The sequence below is a fragment of the Salvelinus namaycush genome, chromosome 6 (assembly GCF_016432855.1).
Source record: "Salvelinus namaycush isolate Seneca chromosome 6, SaNama_1.0, whole genome shotgun sequence".
NCBI classification, from domain to species: Eukaryota; Metazoa; Chordata; class Actinopteri; order Salmoniformes; family Salmonidae; genus Salvelinus; species Salvelinus namaycush.
Genome location: NC_052312.1, coordinates 35253151 through 35269826, shown reverse-complemented (window position 1 = coordinate 35269826; position 16676 = coordinate 35253151). Strand labels below are relative to the sequence as shown.

General features: G+C 44.8%; 1 protein-coding gene across 3 annotated transcripts in view; it reads right to left on the bottom strand.

Annotated features, from left to right (window-relative positions):
* The window catches only part of LOC120049908 (solute carrier family 41 member 2-like), a 34695-nt gene that overhangs the window by 17033 nt on the left and 986 nt on the right, over nucleotides 1-16676 (bottom strand). The window contains exons 2-11 of one of the 3 annotated variants that reach the window (XM_038996407.1): nucleotides 15923-16568; nucleotides 15249-15356; nucleotides 13505-13576; nucleotides 11667-11811; nucleotides 11337-11483; nucleotides 9297-9444; nucleotides 9103-9182; nucleotides 7056-7187; nucleotides 6614-6762; nucleotides 4433-4634 (exon numbers count right to left, since the gene is read on the bottom strand). In XM_038996407.1, coding sequence (XP_038852335.1) covers nucleotides 4620-4634; nucleotides 6614-6762; nucleotides 7056-7187; nucleotides 9103-9182; nucleotides 9297-9444; nucleotides 11337-11483; nucleotides 11667-11811; nucleotides 13505-13576; nucleotides 15249-15356; nucleotides 15923-16441 — 1515 coding nt within the window. In that variant the 5' untranslated portion in view covers nucleotides 16442-16568 and the 3' untranslated portion in view covers nucleotides 4433-4619. Of the gene's footprint in view, nucleotides 1-4432; nucleotides 4635-6613; nucleotides 6763-7055; nucleotides 7188-9102; nucleotides 9183-9296; nucleotides 9445-11336; nucleotides 11484-11666; nucleotides 11812-13504; nucleotides 13577-15248; nucleotides 15357-15922; nucleotides 16569-16676 lie in introns of those variants that run through there. The other 2 variants (XM_038996405.1, XM_038996406.1) reach the window with 2 other exon arrangements.

Here is a 16676-nt window from a genome sequence, read left to right as displayed (position 1 = left end):
GGAGGACAACAAGACAACTAGCTGCACAATGAGTTTTGGTCAATGACGTATGCTCTCAATGTGATTGGAGAGCCAAATCCAAACTGGCTTCCCTTTTTTTTGGTGCACCAGGACCATTCACAGTTGCGCTCACTCAGTTTGGCTCAACTCTGATTGGCTATTATTGTTATTTATTTATATCATCAAGGGAGGCCAAATGCTCGCTGGCTTCCCTTGCATTCAATGCGGCAACAATGTCATACTCTTTTGGACCCGACAGTATCAGGTACCTGTACACATACAGAGACAGAGGGGCACTGTTTTGCTCGCTCAGATGCTTTCTCTTGTGAATTGAAGAAAAATGATGCACATAGAGACTAAATAATTTTATTGGTACATTTTTTGGGGAAGCCTGGCTTCCCTTGGTGTCCATGAATACACGTCACCTGGTGTAGTGATACTCCATAAAAAGCCTAATTAATAACTTCAACATGCTGAAAGGAATTCAGCATCTGCTTCTTTTCCCCCCCTTCTTGTATGGTCCTGTATAGTCCTTCTTTGCGAAGCATTGAAAAACATACCAGGTCTTTGTACTCGATTGAGGGACCATACAGATAATTGTGTGTGGGGTACAGAGACGGGGTAGTCACAAAAAAAAAAAATATATATATATATAATGTTAACCACCATTGAACACGGAATGAGTCCATGCAACTTATTATGCGATTTGTTAAGCACATTTATACTGCTGAACTTATTTAGACTTGCCATAACAAAGGGGTTGAATTCCAATTTGACATTATGGGGTATTGTGTGTAGGCCAGTGACACAACATCTCCATTTTAAATGCAGGCTTTAACACAACAAAATGTGGAAAAAGTCAAGGGGGAAAAGTCAATACTTTCTGAAGGAACTACAATTGTTGTTATTAGGCCTACATGTACATTGACATTATTTGCAGTTGTCACTATGACGATGAACACACCCTGAAAGCACCGAATGGGCTTGAGTTACAGTTGATTGACAGGTGTAGGACTAACTTTCCTCTAGTGTGGATGGTCACCAACGTTTTATACAGTGTCTCAGGAAAGTATTCAGACCCCTTGACTTTTTCCACATTTTGTTACGTTACAGACTTTCTAAAATTGACTAAATAAAAAATTTCTCAGCAATCTACACTCAACACCCCATAATGACAAAGCAAGTCCAGAAATTTTTAGCAAATCTATTACAAATAAAAAACAGAAATACCTTATTTACAAAAGTATTCAGACCCTTTGCTATGAGACTCGAAATTGAGCTCAGGTGCATCCTCTTTCCATTGATCATCCTTGAGATGTTTCTACAACTTGGAGTCCACCTATGGTAAATTCAATTGATTGTACATAGTTTGAAAAGGAACGCACCTGTCTATATAAGCTCCATAAGGTTGAGGGAATTGTCCGTAGAGCTCCGAGACAGGATTGTGTCAAGGCACAGATCTGGGTAAGGGTGCCAAAAAATGTCTGCTGAATTGAAGGTCCACAAGAACACAGTATTCTCCATCATTCTTCAATGGAAGAAGTTTGGAACCACAAAGACTCTTTCTAGAGCTGGCCTCCCGGCCAAACTGAGCAATCAGTAGAGAAGGGCCTTGGTCAGGGAGGTGACCAAGAACCAGAGGGTCACTCTGACAGAGCTCTAGAGTTCCTCTATGGAGATTGGAGAACCTTCCAGAAGACAACCATCTCTGCAGCACTCCACCAAGCAGGCCTTTATGGTAGATTTACTGAGGAGTGGCTTCTGTCTGGCCAAAGGCACATGACAGCCCGCTTGGAGTTTGCCAAAAGACACCTAAAGACTCTCAGGCCATGAGAAACAAGATGCTCTGGTCTGATGAAACCAAGATTGAACTCTTTGGCCTGAATGCCAAGCATCACGTCTGGAGGAAACCTGGCACCATCCCTACGGTGAAGCATGGTGGTGGCAGCATCATGCTGTGTGGATGTTTAGCGGTGGCAGGGACTGGGAGACTAGTCAGGATCGAGGGAAAGATGAATGGAGCAAAGTAGAGAGAGATCCTTGATGAAAACCTGATCAAGAGCACTCAGGACCTCAGACTGGGGAAACGGTTCACCTTCCAACAGGACAACGACCCTAAGCACACAGCCAACACAAAGCAGGAGTGGCTTCGGGACATGTCTCTGAATGTCCTTGAGTGGCCCAGCCAGAGCCCAGATTTGAACCAGATCAAACATCTCCGGAGAGAACTGAAAATAGCTATGCAGTGACGCTCCCCATCCAACCTGACAGAGCTTGAGAGGATCTGCAGAGAAGACTGGGAGAAACTCCCCAAATACAGGTGTGCCAAGCTTGGAGCGTAATACCCAAGAAGACTCGAGGCTGTAATCACTGCCAAAGCTGCTTCAACAAAGTACTGAGTAAAGGGTCTGAATACTTATGTAAATGTGATATTTCAGTTTATGGGGTATTGTGTGTAGATTGATGAGGGAAATTTAATCCATTTAGGAATAAGGCTGTAATGTAACAAAATGTGGAAAAATAAAAGGGGTTGAATACTTTCCGAATGCACTGTAGGTGTAGCCTATAGTTATCGTTATTGGCTTAGTTGATGGCCCTTAACTCTGACACAACTAACGTTATCACAACAGAACTAGTAGGCCTAGCTAATGTTAGCGAACGTGAATGAAATAAATATGACATTACACTTACTGGATGAGGTAGTAAAGAAATGGAAAGCAATGTGAGGACTTACCACTAGCCCAATGGGAGACCACAACCCCAGACTAAGTATCAAGTTCCCCTGATTCAAGCTACTTTAAAGTATATAATTCCTATAAATAGGATTGAGAGAAAGAGAGAAGTCCTCATTGTCCCCTGTGAAAGAGAGTGGCTATGACATTACATGTAAATATGGAAAATAAATGCCCTAGAAACCATTTTCTATAAGCATTTTATTAAGGAATTATTTATTACAACGTTTTAGGAGTGGGGATACATTTACTGCTTTGATTTTTCATAATAACAATGAGAGAGACTAGATATCATTAAGGAGTATAAGGACATAAACAACCATTTGTGAGGGGTAGAGTTTTCACCATCATCATTAAGACAGGGGCAGAAAAATGGATAGAGTTTCTCAGTGAAGGTACAGCCAGTGAAAGAGTAGATAAGAGACCTGGCCTCCACATCATAAAAGGAGACCTGACCCTCCTCATAATCCACAAACACCCCCACCTTCTGGGGCTTCTCTCTCAGAGAGAGCAGGTCACTGGGTTTAGCAAGAGCCTCGTATTCTCCATTCCTCAGCCACAGAGCCAAGTATCCATTCTCAGCACTCAGTGTGATATCCACCTTCCTGTTGATGGACTCTCTGGCCACTCCTAAATCCCACTTAGTCTTTCCTTTAACCATCACCTCATAGTAAAATCTCCCCGAGGACAAGCCCTACTGTCCCAATACATAGACAACAAGATTGAACCTAACTGGCTTGTCTGGGAGATCCTGCTCTGTGATTCCATCTCTCACCTGTTTCCCATCCTCAGACATGATGAGAGAGGCATGTGTTGTATCAGGATCCAGAGTCACATCCACTGCATACTGCTGAATCCTCTTCAGTTTCACTTCAAGCAGCATCTCCATCTCTTTATTCAGTGTCTCCTCCAGTTGAGACACAGCTCTCCTAACAGTCCCCACACACAGATCACTGTGAACACTGATCTCAGACCAGTCTCTGGTGTCTGGAGGGGTGCAGAGGGATGGGAAGCTCTGGAGGAGGTGGAGGTGGTCCTCAGTGTGTGAGAGCTGCTCCAGCTCAGTGCTTCTCCTCTGTAGCTCTGTGATTTCCTGCTCCAGCTCTTTAATGAGCCCTTCAGCCTGCCTCTCTGCTGTTTTCTGCTTCTCCTCAATCACCTCAATGAGCTCAGCCTGGCTTCTCTCAATGGAGCGCACCAGAGCAGTGAAGACCTATACACTGTCTGATATCTCTCTCTCTGCCTCTCTCTTGCTGTGATCTACTGAGTGTTTGATCTCCTGAACCTTCTGCAGTCTCTCCTGGATCATCTGCTGCACTTCTGCCTCAGTCGTCCTCAGCTAAACCTTCCTCTCTCCACACACTTCCTCTAGAGGGACAGCGTCATGAGTCATGTGGTCTGCTTTCAAGCACAAGACACAAAGACATGTCTGGTCCCTCCTACAGAACAGCTCTAGAGGTCTGTCGTGCTTCTTACACATCCTGTCTTCCAGGTTCTCCACAGGGTTGATCAGCTTGTGTCTCTAAGGCTGGGACTCTCTGATGAGGCTCCAGGTGAGTCTCACAGTAAGAGGTCTGACACACCAGGCAGGACTTCGGGGCCTTGAGCTTCTTCCCAGTGCAGAAGTCACAGGACACTTCTCCAGGCTTGGCAGGGGACTCATCTTTACCTCTGACTCATCTTCTTAAAATTCTCTACAACCTCTCTGAACATTGTGTTGACACGAAGCTCAGGTTTTCTGTAGAAAATCTCCTTACATAATGGACACTGGCACAGGTCATTGGTATCCCAGTATCCACTGATACAGGCCTTGAGAAGTTGTGTCCACATGAAATGGTGACCGGCTCAGTGAACACATCCAGACAGATAGAGCACAGGAACTGCTCTTCAAACAGGAGACTGCTGGAGGTGGCCATATCGAGACAGACACCAAAGGTGAAACCATAAAGCATTTCCTGGACTTAGTTGGCTCTCTATATTAAAAATAACCAACTCAATAAAGGATTCAGAGTTGTCAGGCAAGCCAGACATGATTCTGACCAATCTTTTTTATTTAAATATTTGAAAAGGCACCAACCCGTTTTACTACTTAATTGTGAAAAAGACCATGTTTAACAAGTGATCATGCTACGGTATGAAGTTTGTTATTACTTGTCCAGGAAAACTTTTATTTATTTTTATAACTCACCTGTGTTGATGTTGACTGTTAATAAAATTCCTAGATTAATAACATGCTCACAGAGATCGAACGCAGCGTAGTTGTGTAGCAAGACTTCTGACGAGGAGTAGGGTTTCTGTGCCTGATACAAGTCTCTTCACTTTACTTTCACTTCAGCAAAGTGTGGTTTGCTTATTGCCTCTTAAAAAGGTACAGAGCTAAAATATTCACACGCCGCTGAACACTAAAACAGTGGTTCCCAACCTGTTTGGTTACTGTACCACCAACCAAATTTTGCTCTGCCCAGAGTACCTCTGAATTACCACATGTGCATTTTACCAGTTGGCCTATGGTGTCATGAGTATTCTCAACTACCCCCTGTGGATAGGCCAAGTACCTCTGGTTGGGAACCACTGCTCTAAAACAACTAGGGCTCTTCTCGATTATCTCTTCTTAATCTGTTAATACTGCAATAATGTTATAGGCTGTATCACATCCGGCCGTCATTGGGAGTCCCATAGGGCGGAGCACAACTGGCCCAGCGTCGTCCGGGTTTGGCCAGGGTAGGCCGTCAAGGGCGGCAGGTAGCCTAGTGGTTAGAGCGTTGGACTAGAAACCGAAAGGTTGCAAGATTGAATCCCCGAGCTGGCAAGGTAAAAATCTGTCATTCTGCCGCTGAACAAGGCAGTTAAACCACTGTTCCTAGGCAGTCATTGAAAATAAGATTTTTTTTTTTATTTTTTATTTTTTTATAAATAAGAATGTTCTTAATTAACTTGCCTAGTTAAAAAAATATATAATAATCATAAACCCTCCTGCTCATAGTACCTTAGTGTTTAAAGGCTCACTAGTGAAGTTGAAGAGAAATGGCAACTAACATATGTCTTCCTTCCTATAAAGACCAGTTGTAGTGAGTAAACATTGACCCCAGACTATCGTAAGCTAAATTCCACGGAATCAAGACTTCCAGGATGGCAGTTAGGCCTTGCTGTGTACAACAAACCACTTTAAAGAAGATAGAGGCGGAGAGCAAATGCACACCTAGAAAATACCACACATTCCAGACAGTCGTGGCATGCCATGGCACACCTATAGTAAAAGCACCAAATCACATTGAGCCTTTGCTTCCATAAATCGATCCTAATGCCATCAAAGCGGTAAAACACACAAGTCAGACTTCTTCAGGGATAAAACCAGAGCTCTAGGAATGCTTAGGATACACACATTTCTACATTTACATTTTAGTCATTTAGCAAACGCTCTTATCCAGGGCGATCTACAGGAGCAATTAGGGTTAAGTACCTTGCTCAAGGGCATGTCGACAGATTTTTCACCTAGTCGGGCTTGGGGATTCAAACCAGCCACCTTTCTAGTTACTGGCCCAACGTTCTTAACCGCTAGGCTATCTGCCGCACCTGATTTTCCTTCAAATGTCACTTTGTAAGGAGCACTCTCATCTCAAGTTGACATTCATCATGCGTGTGGTTCATTTATGTTTAAGCGTTTTGAAAGCAGAGTGAAACAGGGTCTCTGAACGCAGCTCGCTTTTGATAGTGTCACAATAATAGCGGTGGCTCGCAAAATAACAGCTTTTAATAGAAAGTAATGTCAGCCAGTGAAATTTCAAGCTCAGATGAAGGTCACAGTTGGAAAAGGAACTTGCAGGCTATGGATAGTTTGCAAAGGAACTATCCCCTACCACCCCATCGCACACACCACTGACCTGTAAGAGGGCGGCAGCCAGGTAGACGGTCATGAAGATAGGCGTCAGGGTGGTGTGGCCGCTCTTCATCAGGTGGATGGTGTACAAGAAGATCAGGTGACCCGGGAGCACCAATAGGAGCAGCACCTGGGCCGAACGGTGATTGGCTCCTGAGAGAGAGGAGACGAGAGGAGTTGGAACTCTGCAACTGAGTCTAACAATAGAACAGATGCTAAGACAGTCCCTAACCTTTGTATCTGTCAGCCTAACCACTGACTGGGGATACTTATGGGGTAGTGACTTAACATAGTACCTTCTGCAGCACCTACTGTACAATTTATGTATTCAAATCACAGCGAGAGGGACGAGAAAACTCTATGCTAAGCAATCTGTCCTGTAGAATGCCCCGTTTAAAACAGATCACATTTCCACAGTTTAAGTGAGTATTGGTTAGGTGCTTTACCTGTGCCATAGAAGGTGCGGCAGGGGTAGTAGCAGCCTTTGGCTTCCTCTGGTACCTCCCCAGGAGCACTGTGGAAATGAAGGTGAGTGGAGATACGGCTAGACTGGATGGCTACCAGGTTCCCCCCAATACCTGGAGAACAGACAGAACAGGCAGGCTTAGGACTCGCGCTGACTGGAGGCAGCTGAGTATAGAACAGAAGCGAGGGTTAGAGAGAAATGCGAGGACCCAGATTTGTATCCTTCCCTAAACAGTTGATGCCTTCCAGCCACAGATCTGAGGTAACACAACCTCTCCCTCCAAAGAGCAGGGATGTACTGTAGTTTCTGTCATATTACTTTCACATATCAAGTCCTTCCAGATTCATTAGGACAGAGGGAAGGGTGTGAGTTTTGGTTTGGAATGCAGCCTTCTCAACCAGAAGGAGCATGAGACAGCAGTGATGCATCGCCACAGTCGGAGACATAATTAATACATATTACTGTGTGGGAAAACTGCATTACGGAGAGAGAGAGAGAGAAGGGGAAAAAACAGAGGTGGGTATAGACAAAGACAGGGAAAGTAGGGGGAAAGAGATAAAAGGAGAAAGGGGGGAGAAAGAGGATTTTTTTAAAATTAAGACTGACAGCATGCCCCATCTAATACTGCTCAGCTTCCTCATATAGATTGTAATTTGTATCAAGCAGAGGAACATTGCTCTTGAGAACAGCAGGACAATGCAATTTATATCCACACACACACAGGTGACTCAGAGAAGTCTAGCCACGCAGCACGGCTCATGTAGAAACACTCACAGCTTCCAGGTGGGCAGACCAGACAACCACTCCAACCCAAAATAGTGTATGAGACACAACACTGACAGAAAGTAGAGGAGAGAGGATGTGGTCAGTAAGACAGAAAGGGACAGAAATAGTTTGGGCATTCCAAAGAGTACCCAGAGAGGCACAGTACCAAAAGGGTTGTGTTTTGGAGAGGGGTATATTTTGTGGTAGCTGGGCTCATCTCCCTTCCTGTGCTTGTTATCCTGATCAGGCAGGCCTAAATGAGAACAGACACCTCTGCTGCCCGGAGATTATGGCCACTTAATTTAATCTTTGCTGCCTCTCCACTGACATTTAACTACTCCATGGTGCGGCTAAATAGAATGCCACTCAATCAATCACCACTCAATCCCTCTTCTCCCTCTCCTCCAGAGGTCTGGGGAGTATGGTGGTTCCACCTCAGCAGGGGGGCTAGCTGCTGTAATTTGGGTCACTGTGTCTGACAGAGGGAGGGGGGGGTGGGGTGAGGGTAGACCACAGGGGGGGTCCCGTCTCCCACTATCTCCCGCCGCATCGGAGTAGCTCTGGGACAACAGACTGTCTGCATGCCTCTCCTTGTCTCATCTCCCTATTTTCATTTCTCCCATTCCAGTCTCCTTTCTCTCTCCCATCCTTCCATTCCCCCAATTCCTCTCCTTTACCAGCTTCACTCATCTCCTCTTATATTCTCTCTCTAGTTTTGAAGAGAGGAACTGTGCATGTTCAGAGTGAAAGGCTCAGTCTAGTCATCTCCTCCCTATACGATAGTAACCACCTCTATGTGTTGTAAATCACAGATAGTTACAGGGTTGGTGAGGAAACCTCCCTTTTCCAGCCCCAGAGTCATTTGTCTGTGTGGTCCACACACACTTCCCAGATCACCCAGCCATTTCCTGATTTGTAGACATCTCAGCAGTAACATAGATCACAGGCACACAGTCTCCTTTCATCGAGTTAAATGTCTCTCATTAACAATGTTTAATTAAAAGCTGATCTCCGGTTGTCAAAATGCCAGCAACAGCCTTGGCAACGGTCCCCCGGTAAGGATGGGAGGAGGTTGACAGTAGCAGTGATACAGAGACAGACGTTTGTGTTTAGTCCATTACTCACTATTTTTCTAACTACGAAGTTTGAATGTAAATTCATACAAATTGGTGCACATTGTAAGCCACATTGTAAACCCACACAGTGTCAGTCACATTGTAAACCCACACAGTGTCTAATCAGTCAGTGATATTGCGTCTCACCGTTAATGACAGGGGTGTACACCACGATGCCAGCCAGGTTCGGGTCAGACACGGTTTTGTCCAAGATGAGTCCTCCGATACTGCAAAGCACAGAACATTCACACGCAAACAATTTGGTATTATTCTCATCATGTGAATGTACAATAGTCTGTTGCTATTTCTCTATGACAGTGAGTGAGAGCATCCACACACACCTGCTGATGACCATGGCTGTGATGACAGGCTCCCAGCCGGAGTAGAGCAGGGTGCGGCTGGCCGGGTGTTTGGAGGAGATCACCATCCACACTGGAGTCAGAGACAGGAAGAAGGCACACACCAGGGACGACACGTACGGGTGAGAGTCTACACAGAGACAAACAGAGAGGGAGAGAACGACAAATCAAATTGTATTTATCACATGTGCCGAATACAACTGGTTCAGACTTTACAGTGAAAAGCTTGCTTAAGAACCTTTCCCAATGACACAGAATGTTAAACTAACACAAAAGGAATAAAATACCTGGGACAAGATCAAAATTGGGGAGAAAAGGGGGTACTTTTTAAAATAATAATACACAAGCATATATACAGGGAGTAGCAGTACCAGATCAATGTGCAGAGGTAGACATGTACATTAAAGGAGACAGAGAAACAGACAGACAGAGAGACAGAGGAAAAGGGAGAATTCAAAACAGATGTAATCCCCAGTGAACCTTCTGGTGAGAGTTACAACAACAAAACAACAAACACCATTTATCAGCTTCAGCTGCATGAGGATTGACAGAGTAGGGGAGAAGATACTGTCCCTCCTCTCCCCAGGAAAGACAGCATGACACAGAGCAGGGAGCAAGAAAACAACAGAGATTCATAACAAACCAAAGAAGTGCTGTATTTGTGACTCAGTACAGTAGCTACAGAACAGGACATATCTAACTCATCACTCACTATCAAGACATTATCCTTGGATGGGTCTACTTTATACAGAAATTTGCATGCGCACACACACTTCGTCTTTGGCCAAACTCTAATGAATATTACAGCACTAAATCAGAGTCATGTTGGAGAATAGAGAAGGGGAAAACACCTGCTTAGTGCCTAGTAGTGAGATATGTAACTCCATCATCCCCGTCTCTTTACCAGATGTTCGTCTCACCATGATCCCATTCCACACACTTAATGGCCCTCATCATCAACCCCCTGAAGACAGATATAAAACCCAGAGAAGGGAGCTATATGTAGTCACAGTGGGTAGAATTGGGTAATAGTCCCAGTCATGATGACACAGGTATACCCACCAGTCCCTGGGTTTAGGCTTGACTCTGGGTGTCACTGTGGTTCACCATTCCCTTGCCACGTTTCAGCTTTAGGTCTTAAAATAAATGTTTGCAGTAGTCAACTGTGGCACATGGCCTTGGGTATATATACAGTCTCCTGGATATCTCTGTACACCATCAGGCTAAAATGACTAACTTTAGCTGTGAGTAAACTGCACATTAGTCCAATTAGGCAGAACACCGCGGACGGGACGGACACGGCTGGCCCTTACAACAGAGACACTGTCCTCTGTGGTAACATCCCAAATGGCACCCTATTCTCCATGTAGTGCACTACTTTTGACCAGGGCCCATAGGGAAAAGAGTGCCATTTGGAACACAGCCTGTCCTACACCACCAGGCAAGGCCAGACAGATTTACTGAGCTGGTATGAACTCTTCTATTAAATTATCTCAGAGGTTTTACTGTAGCCTTTCATAGATTTTGAGTCTCTGGTGATGAATGGTTGTTTCATAGGGCTCAGACACGTCAGGGTTAGTAAAATACACTTTCCAAAGGAAACGCTTGCTGGTCCACTCTGTGTTGAGTAATGTAACGCGAGGAAGCGTGTGTGAGGCTGGGCATCCCACATATTAAATATGGACTATGGAGTGTGAGAAGGAGAAAAGAGAGGGAAAGAGAGGGAGAGAAAGATATGGTCTGTTCTGATTAATTACCACTAAAGACACAAAAGTTAACAGCGTAGGAGTGCCATCTAGTGGTTGAAAGATGCAGTCTGATTCCAAATGGACCATTTCTTTACACTGTTGGCCAGATTTACTGAGCATTTTCACCTTTTTTCAAGAGGAAATAAAACAAACAGAGGAAGGATGAAGTGAAGGATTGTGAACTCAATATAGAGGGTAAAAAATAATAATTGTTGACTGGTTTTGCATCTTATTTCCATCTGGAAGTATCCAGTCCAAACCCTCCTCCTCTCACCCAGGCAGTTGTAGAGTCCCTGGCTGATCCAGGCCAGGATGGCCAGGGTGATGAGGTCACCGAAGCTGGCGGCGATGGGTGTAGCCACATTGTCGGGGTTGATGCCCGTCTTCTTGGAGCCCACGATCACCCCCACCATGATGAAGCCTGGGGTTCAGACGGTACAGAGGTCAGGGCGATACCTCAACCTTCCATGTGTGTTTGCTACTAATATATAGCATGAGACCCATCAGCAGTAGGTGATAATATGTGGCTGACTGTCTGACAGCGCCTATTCCATATCAGAGTACATGTGTGTGTCCTTATCTATCTATCTGTGTGTGTCTGTACCCTGCAGCATAGAGGCTATGAAGGCAGTGGCCACGCTGGCAGAGCAGAGCAGCACGGCATGACTCATCTGGAACTTCCCCTCTGGGATCCAACCAAGAACCACTGCCGCCACTGCTGCCAGGAAGCCTACTACTGTAGCCTGTACCTAGAAAGAGAGAGAGGATGACAGAGGGAGAAGGAATATAGGGAATGAGAGAAAGGGAGAGGTGTGGGGGCAGTGTTAACAGGAATAACATAAACCTGTTTTTCTAACAATTTTTTCCTTTTATATGATACACTATCAACATTGAAGACACTTCGTCAAGGGGCCATTAAACACTGTGTGCTTGAACACTATCAGTCACTCAGTCAATAATTACCAGAAGTACTAACCAGAAGTACACATACTACGCAGCTAGAGAGATAAGGGCACAAATCCAACACTGCTCGCCAATGTTCACTCTAAGATGAACACGGGCGCGCAGCTCCCCCGGCACGAATATTAGCTTATAGAGAAGCATGAGATTGCTCTAGAAAGTTGAGTGAAGTTCAGTGTTCACCAAGGCATTCCTAGTTGATCGCCAAAGATTTCTGTGAAAAAATAACAATGATAAAGCTTTGTGTTCATAATTTTAAAAATATTTTGTCTCGGGCTGTTTGGCATTAGGTGCACCTGATTCAGCTGCCTTGCGTGCCGGGTAGGTGAACTGTTGCCATTTTGAACCAATTAATGTGTCTGGCGAGCCCAGAGAGAAAGTCAAGTGCACTATATGCCTACTGCTGGCCAATCGGATTGCTCAAATTACCGTGTTTGCAGTAACGTAGCAGACATAAAAGAAAGCTACAGCAAAGTTGATAAAGTTTATAACCATAAAATGTGCGTTCTTCCTATTCCCACTCAGCGCTACAATACCTGCAGAAGTAATGAATGAGTAGGAAAGTGTATCTATAGGTTTGCGTTGTTGTTATTATTAGCGGCTTTGGTCTTTTTTAATATCCAGGAATGTTTCACCTTCTCTGTTCATAGGAGTAACAACATGAATGTGTGCATGAGGCAGAAATAATACGGTTTTGCTGTCAGCTGGAAGACGTTCTCCTTTTTGGTCAGGATCAGTGGAGGAAAGGGAAAGCGGAGGGATGTTTGGCCCGAACAACAATGCATTAGCAGGGCAATTCAAGTAAAGCCAAATTGCGGTGATAATGTATTGGGCCTATAGCTTACTGCACAAACCTCATTGCTACAGTACTGTTTGCATAGGCTTACGTTTTTTATGTCATGTTTAAAAAAAATCTGAGCGGTAGATCTCAGCTTGCATTTTTACTTTTTTTGTCTTAAAGGGGCAGTGTTGTATTTTGAGACAGGCTTGAATAAGCTAAGTAGCCAATAGCCAAAGGGTAGCATCATTTGTCTGATTCTCTGTAATAATGGTATGGGAATAATAATAATACATTTTAATTTGTAAAGTGGTTTCTTGCGTCAAACAACACAACACTTTCAGTCACCTCCCTTTCAGACGGACAAGTGCATAAACAGTTTAATGTCAAGCCCTGCATGTTTTTTTCAAACGTCTCATGGAATGTAGGCCTACATTGAACACCACACATTGGCTGCTACTGTGGGCTGAATGATAGAACAGCTATTTCCATGATAAAATGTTATGGGATGCATTTTCTCCATTGTTTTTTATGGTAAGCCACTCTAAAGCGGGTACAGCCTCAGGTGTTTACAGTAAACATGCGCTGGAAGTTGCACTAAATGTTCACAACGTTCAAGTTTGCGCTGAAATTTGCTCGGTGACAAAAACAAATTCAGGGAACATTGCTGCTAGCTATGAAGAAGACAGTGTGTGTGTGTTTACCTGTTTTAACGCCAGGTTTCCTATGATCAGATTCCACTTCTCTATGGGAGAATCCATCTTCCCCACATTCACCTGCACAGTGAGACCACAACCAGCAACTCAACTCATTCAATATTCACTTTAATCTCCTACTCAAATAGCCTGCCCAAAAAAACAGATTAATAACTACTTTGAACAGTTTGCAGGAACCGCTAATCAGATTACAAACTAATATGATTAAACTAAACACAATGTTCAATTGAGTGCATTGTTCCAGATGGGAAGGTTTGTGACTGTTCCTGTTTTCTTAGCAAAAGTATGCAGAGCTTAGCAGTTTTGAGTTTAGTGAACAGGGAGTGAGCTGAGGGAACAAGTGAAACACAACACTGAGTTTCTCTGTGTGAGACCGAACAGAATGATGTGAATGTGTATCTGTGAGGAAAGAGGCAGGGGAGGAATGGGCCAAACTGAACAAAGAGAGAATTCTGTCCCATCACCTCATCAACTTCTCCGACCCCACATCATTTCAATAGGGGGAGAAAGGGAGGGAGGAAAAAAGTAAGGAAGCAAGATGGGAGAACCAGAGTGTAATGGTGTGTGAGAGAGTGTAGAGACGGGAGAGCGAGAGAGAAATAGAAAGAGAGAAAGTGAGATATGTTAGAGATTAAATATGGTGAAGTGAGGTTGTTTTCTTTGCAATTATATGACAAGTTTTACACTAGGCAGAGAGTGAACCAAAGGTCAGAATCTAAAAAACTATTGCTGGACAGAACAGTCTACCAATCTACTATTGCCTTCAAGACAATAGCTATTTTCTATAAATCCCTCTAAACCCTCTCCCCCCCTCTCTCAGTCTTTTGCCCTCTTCCTTCAAATCTCTCTCGCTCTGAGCTTGTTTGCACTCTAAGATCGAGGTGGAGTGTCAAATTTGCCATCAAACTGCCTGTTCACTGTTCTGTCTGCAGCCCATCCCTTTAGTGGAAACAGCACCTCCCTTCTCTCTGCAGGGAAAGGAGGTAGGGTCTGGGAAACCATGACATGGGGAACTAGACAGACCGCTACCTCAGCAGATTTCGCTCATAAATCCCTTTTCACAATCCCTTAGACTTAGATCCTGGGGTGAGAGGCTATTCTACAGCAGTGGACACAACTCCACAGACTAATAGCTTAACTCATAACCATATCTTAACATGGTAAAGAAGCATGGAAGTTTCAAAGGGGCACCAGGCAAAATAGATTATATAAGATAGTAAAGATTAGCATTTTCCTTAGCCTACTAAGGAAGTTGTGTCTTTGTAAGGTACACCCTGTTCCCAACCATCTCATTTCACCTGATATATGGCCTACCAGACATGGCCTATGGAGGATCACAACAAAAGCCTATAAAGACAAGCCCAGGCATGACAACAGCAAGCATGATACATCACTTTAGTCTGCATGGCCTCAGGTAAAACTAGACATTACCACTATGTATAACCAACGTCATCCACATAACCATAACTACATGTTACATACCTACTATGTCTGATGGTCTTTAATCCTCAAACTAATGACGTCATAACTTCTAAACCAGGAAGCCATCTTGATATACATCTCAAACAGGTTTTGTAAGAGAAGCGGAGGCTCTCAAATAGCTGTGGTGCAGTAGAGCAAGCGGAAGAGCATGTGTGAGTGTGTTATATCCAGAATGTGCAAAAACGTATTGATGGTGTCTGTGTGCAGAAGTGTTTGACAGTATTTAAAAGACGTCGTGTGTGTGTCTTACCGCAGTGGATAGTCTGGATGCGAGGGTCATCTCCAGGTTGCCCTTCAGGCCCAGCAGAGCCGGAACCAGGATGAAGATCTCTGTAATGTACTTAAAGGCATCCCAGTGCTGGGTGAGGGGAGGGGGGAGAGAGAGAGAGAGAGAGAGAGAAAAAGAGGATGAGGGGGAGAGAGAAAAAGAGAGGAGACAGCAATATTAGACATGTCATTGTTATTAATAGTTTATTGTTGGCTACTGGCTAGTATAGAGCAGATGGGAGCTTACATTTGTTCATTGTCAGCTTATCTGAATTAGAAAGTTGTCCCCATTCAAATATTCACATTCTACCTTCAAATTCAAACGTTCTATCAAGTAGATAAGGCAAACTGCCGTAGCTTCCAGTCGTAGGTTCCTTCCTAGTAGCCTATCCCTAATAGTATTTGCTGAGTGGCTATGAGAATCCCTTTAACAATTTAATATCAATAGACAGATATCCCTTTATTACCTCCCTTGAAAGCTCTTACAGCCATTTACTCTGGACTACACATGAAATGGAGTCATAAGTAAACAATACAAACTAATTGAATTAAACTGTGCCAAATCCATCTCCTCTACCTAATTGAACTTCACATGCACTAGTCCACACCCCAGTCTCACCAGGACCTATGCTCTACCATCCCCCATCCCAGTCTCACCTGTACTATGTCCAGCACCATCCCTGCTGACACCGTGCCGAACCCAGCCAGCAGGAAAGGCACCACGATCTGCAGCGCCATGGCCAGGGGCGACTCCTTGGGCATGTTCCGTGTGGGGGGCCTCTGACTCTCCTCTTCCTCCTTCTCCTCTACATCGCCCTCCTCCCCTGAGAGTGTCCCCTCAGGGAGCATGGGCTCAGTCTCAGAGTACCGCACATCCCCACCGTCTGACAGGCTAACGGATGTCCGCGCTACCCGGTCCGAGTGCCGGCGCACCTCCAGGTGAGGGGGGTCAGGCCGGTAGCCGTTCCCATCAGGTTTGGGCCCCAGGTCGGCCATGGCCAGACCACGCTCCTCCTGGAGCTTGGTGTATCCCGTAGGGACCATGGTTTGGAACAGAGAGGGGATCCACCCGGTAGGCACTGGCTTCAGAGAGAGACTGCTCCAGCCACTGGCGGCTCCGCTCATACGCACCGCAAGGCTAGGGCCCAGAGAATCACCCAGTGTGTGGATGTTCATGCTAAGCACTGCTGCTGATGGGTCAACAATGTCTCATCACCATTCATCCAGGCTGGGGCACTGTGAAAGAAGGCAGGCTGGGCTGGTTAAAAAGGAAGAGGGGCATCCATGTCCACTAAGATCAGCCCTGTGGAGACCAACCAAGGAGAAAGACTTGAAACACTGTTCTCTCCGGCTCATGCAAGCAACACAAACACAAATGATAGGCTAGCTATTCTCCTGGGGCAAAGGCAAA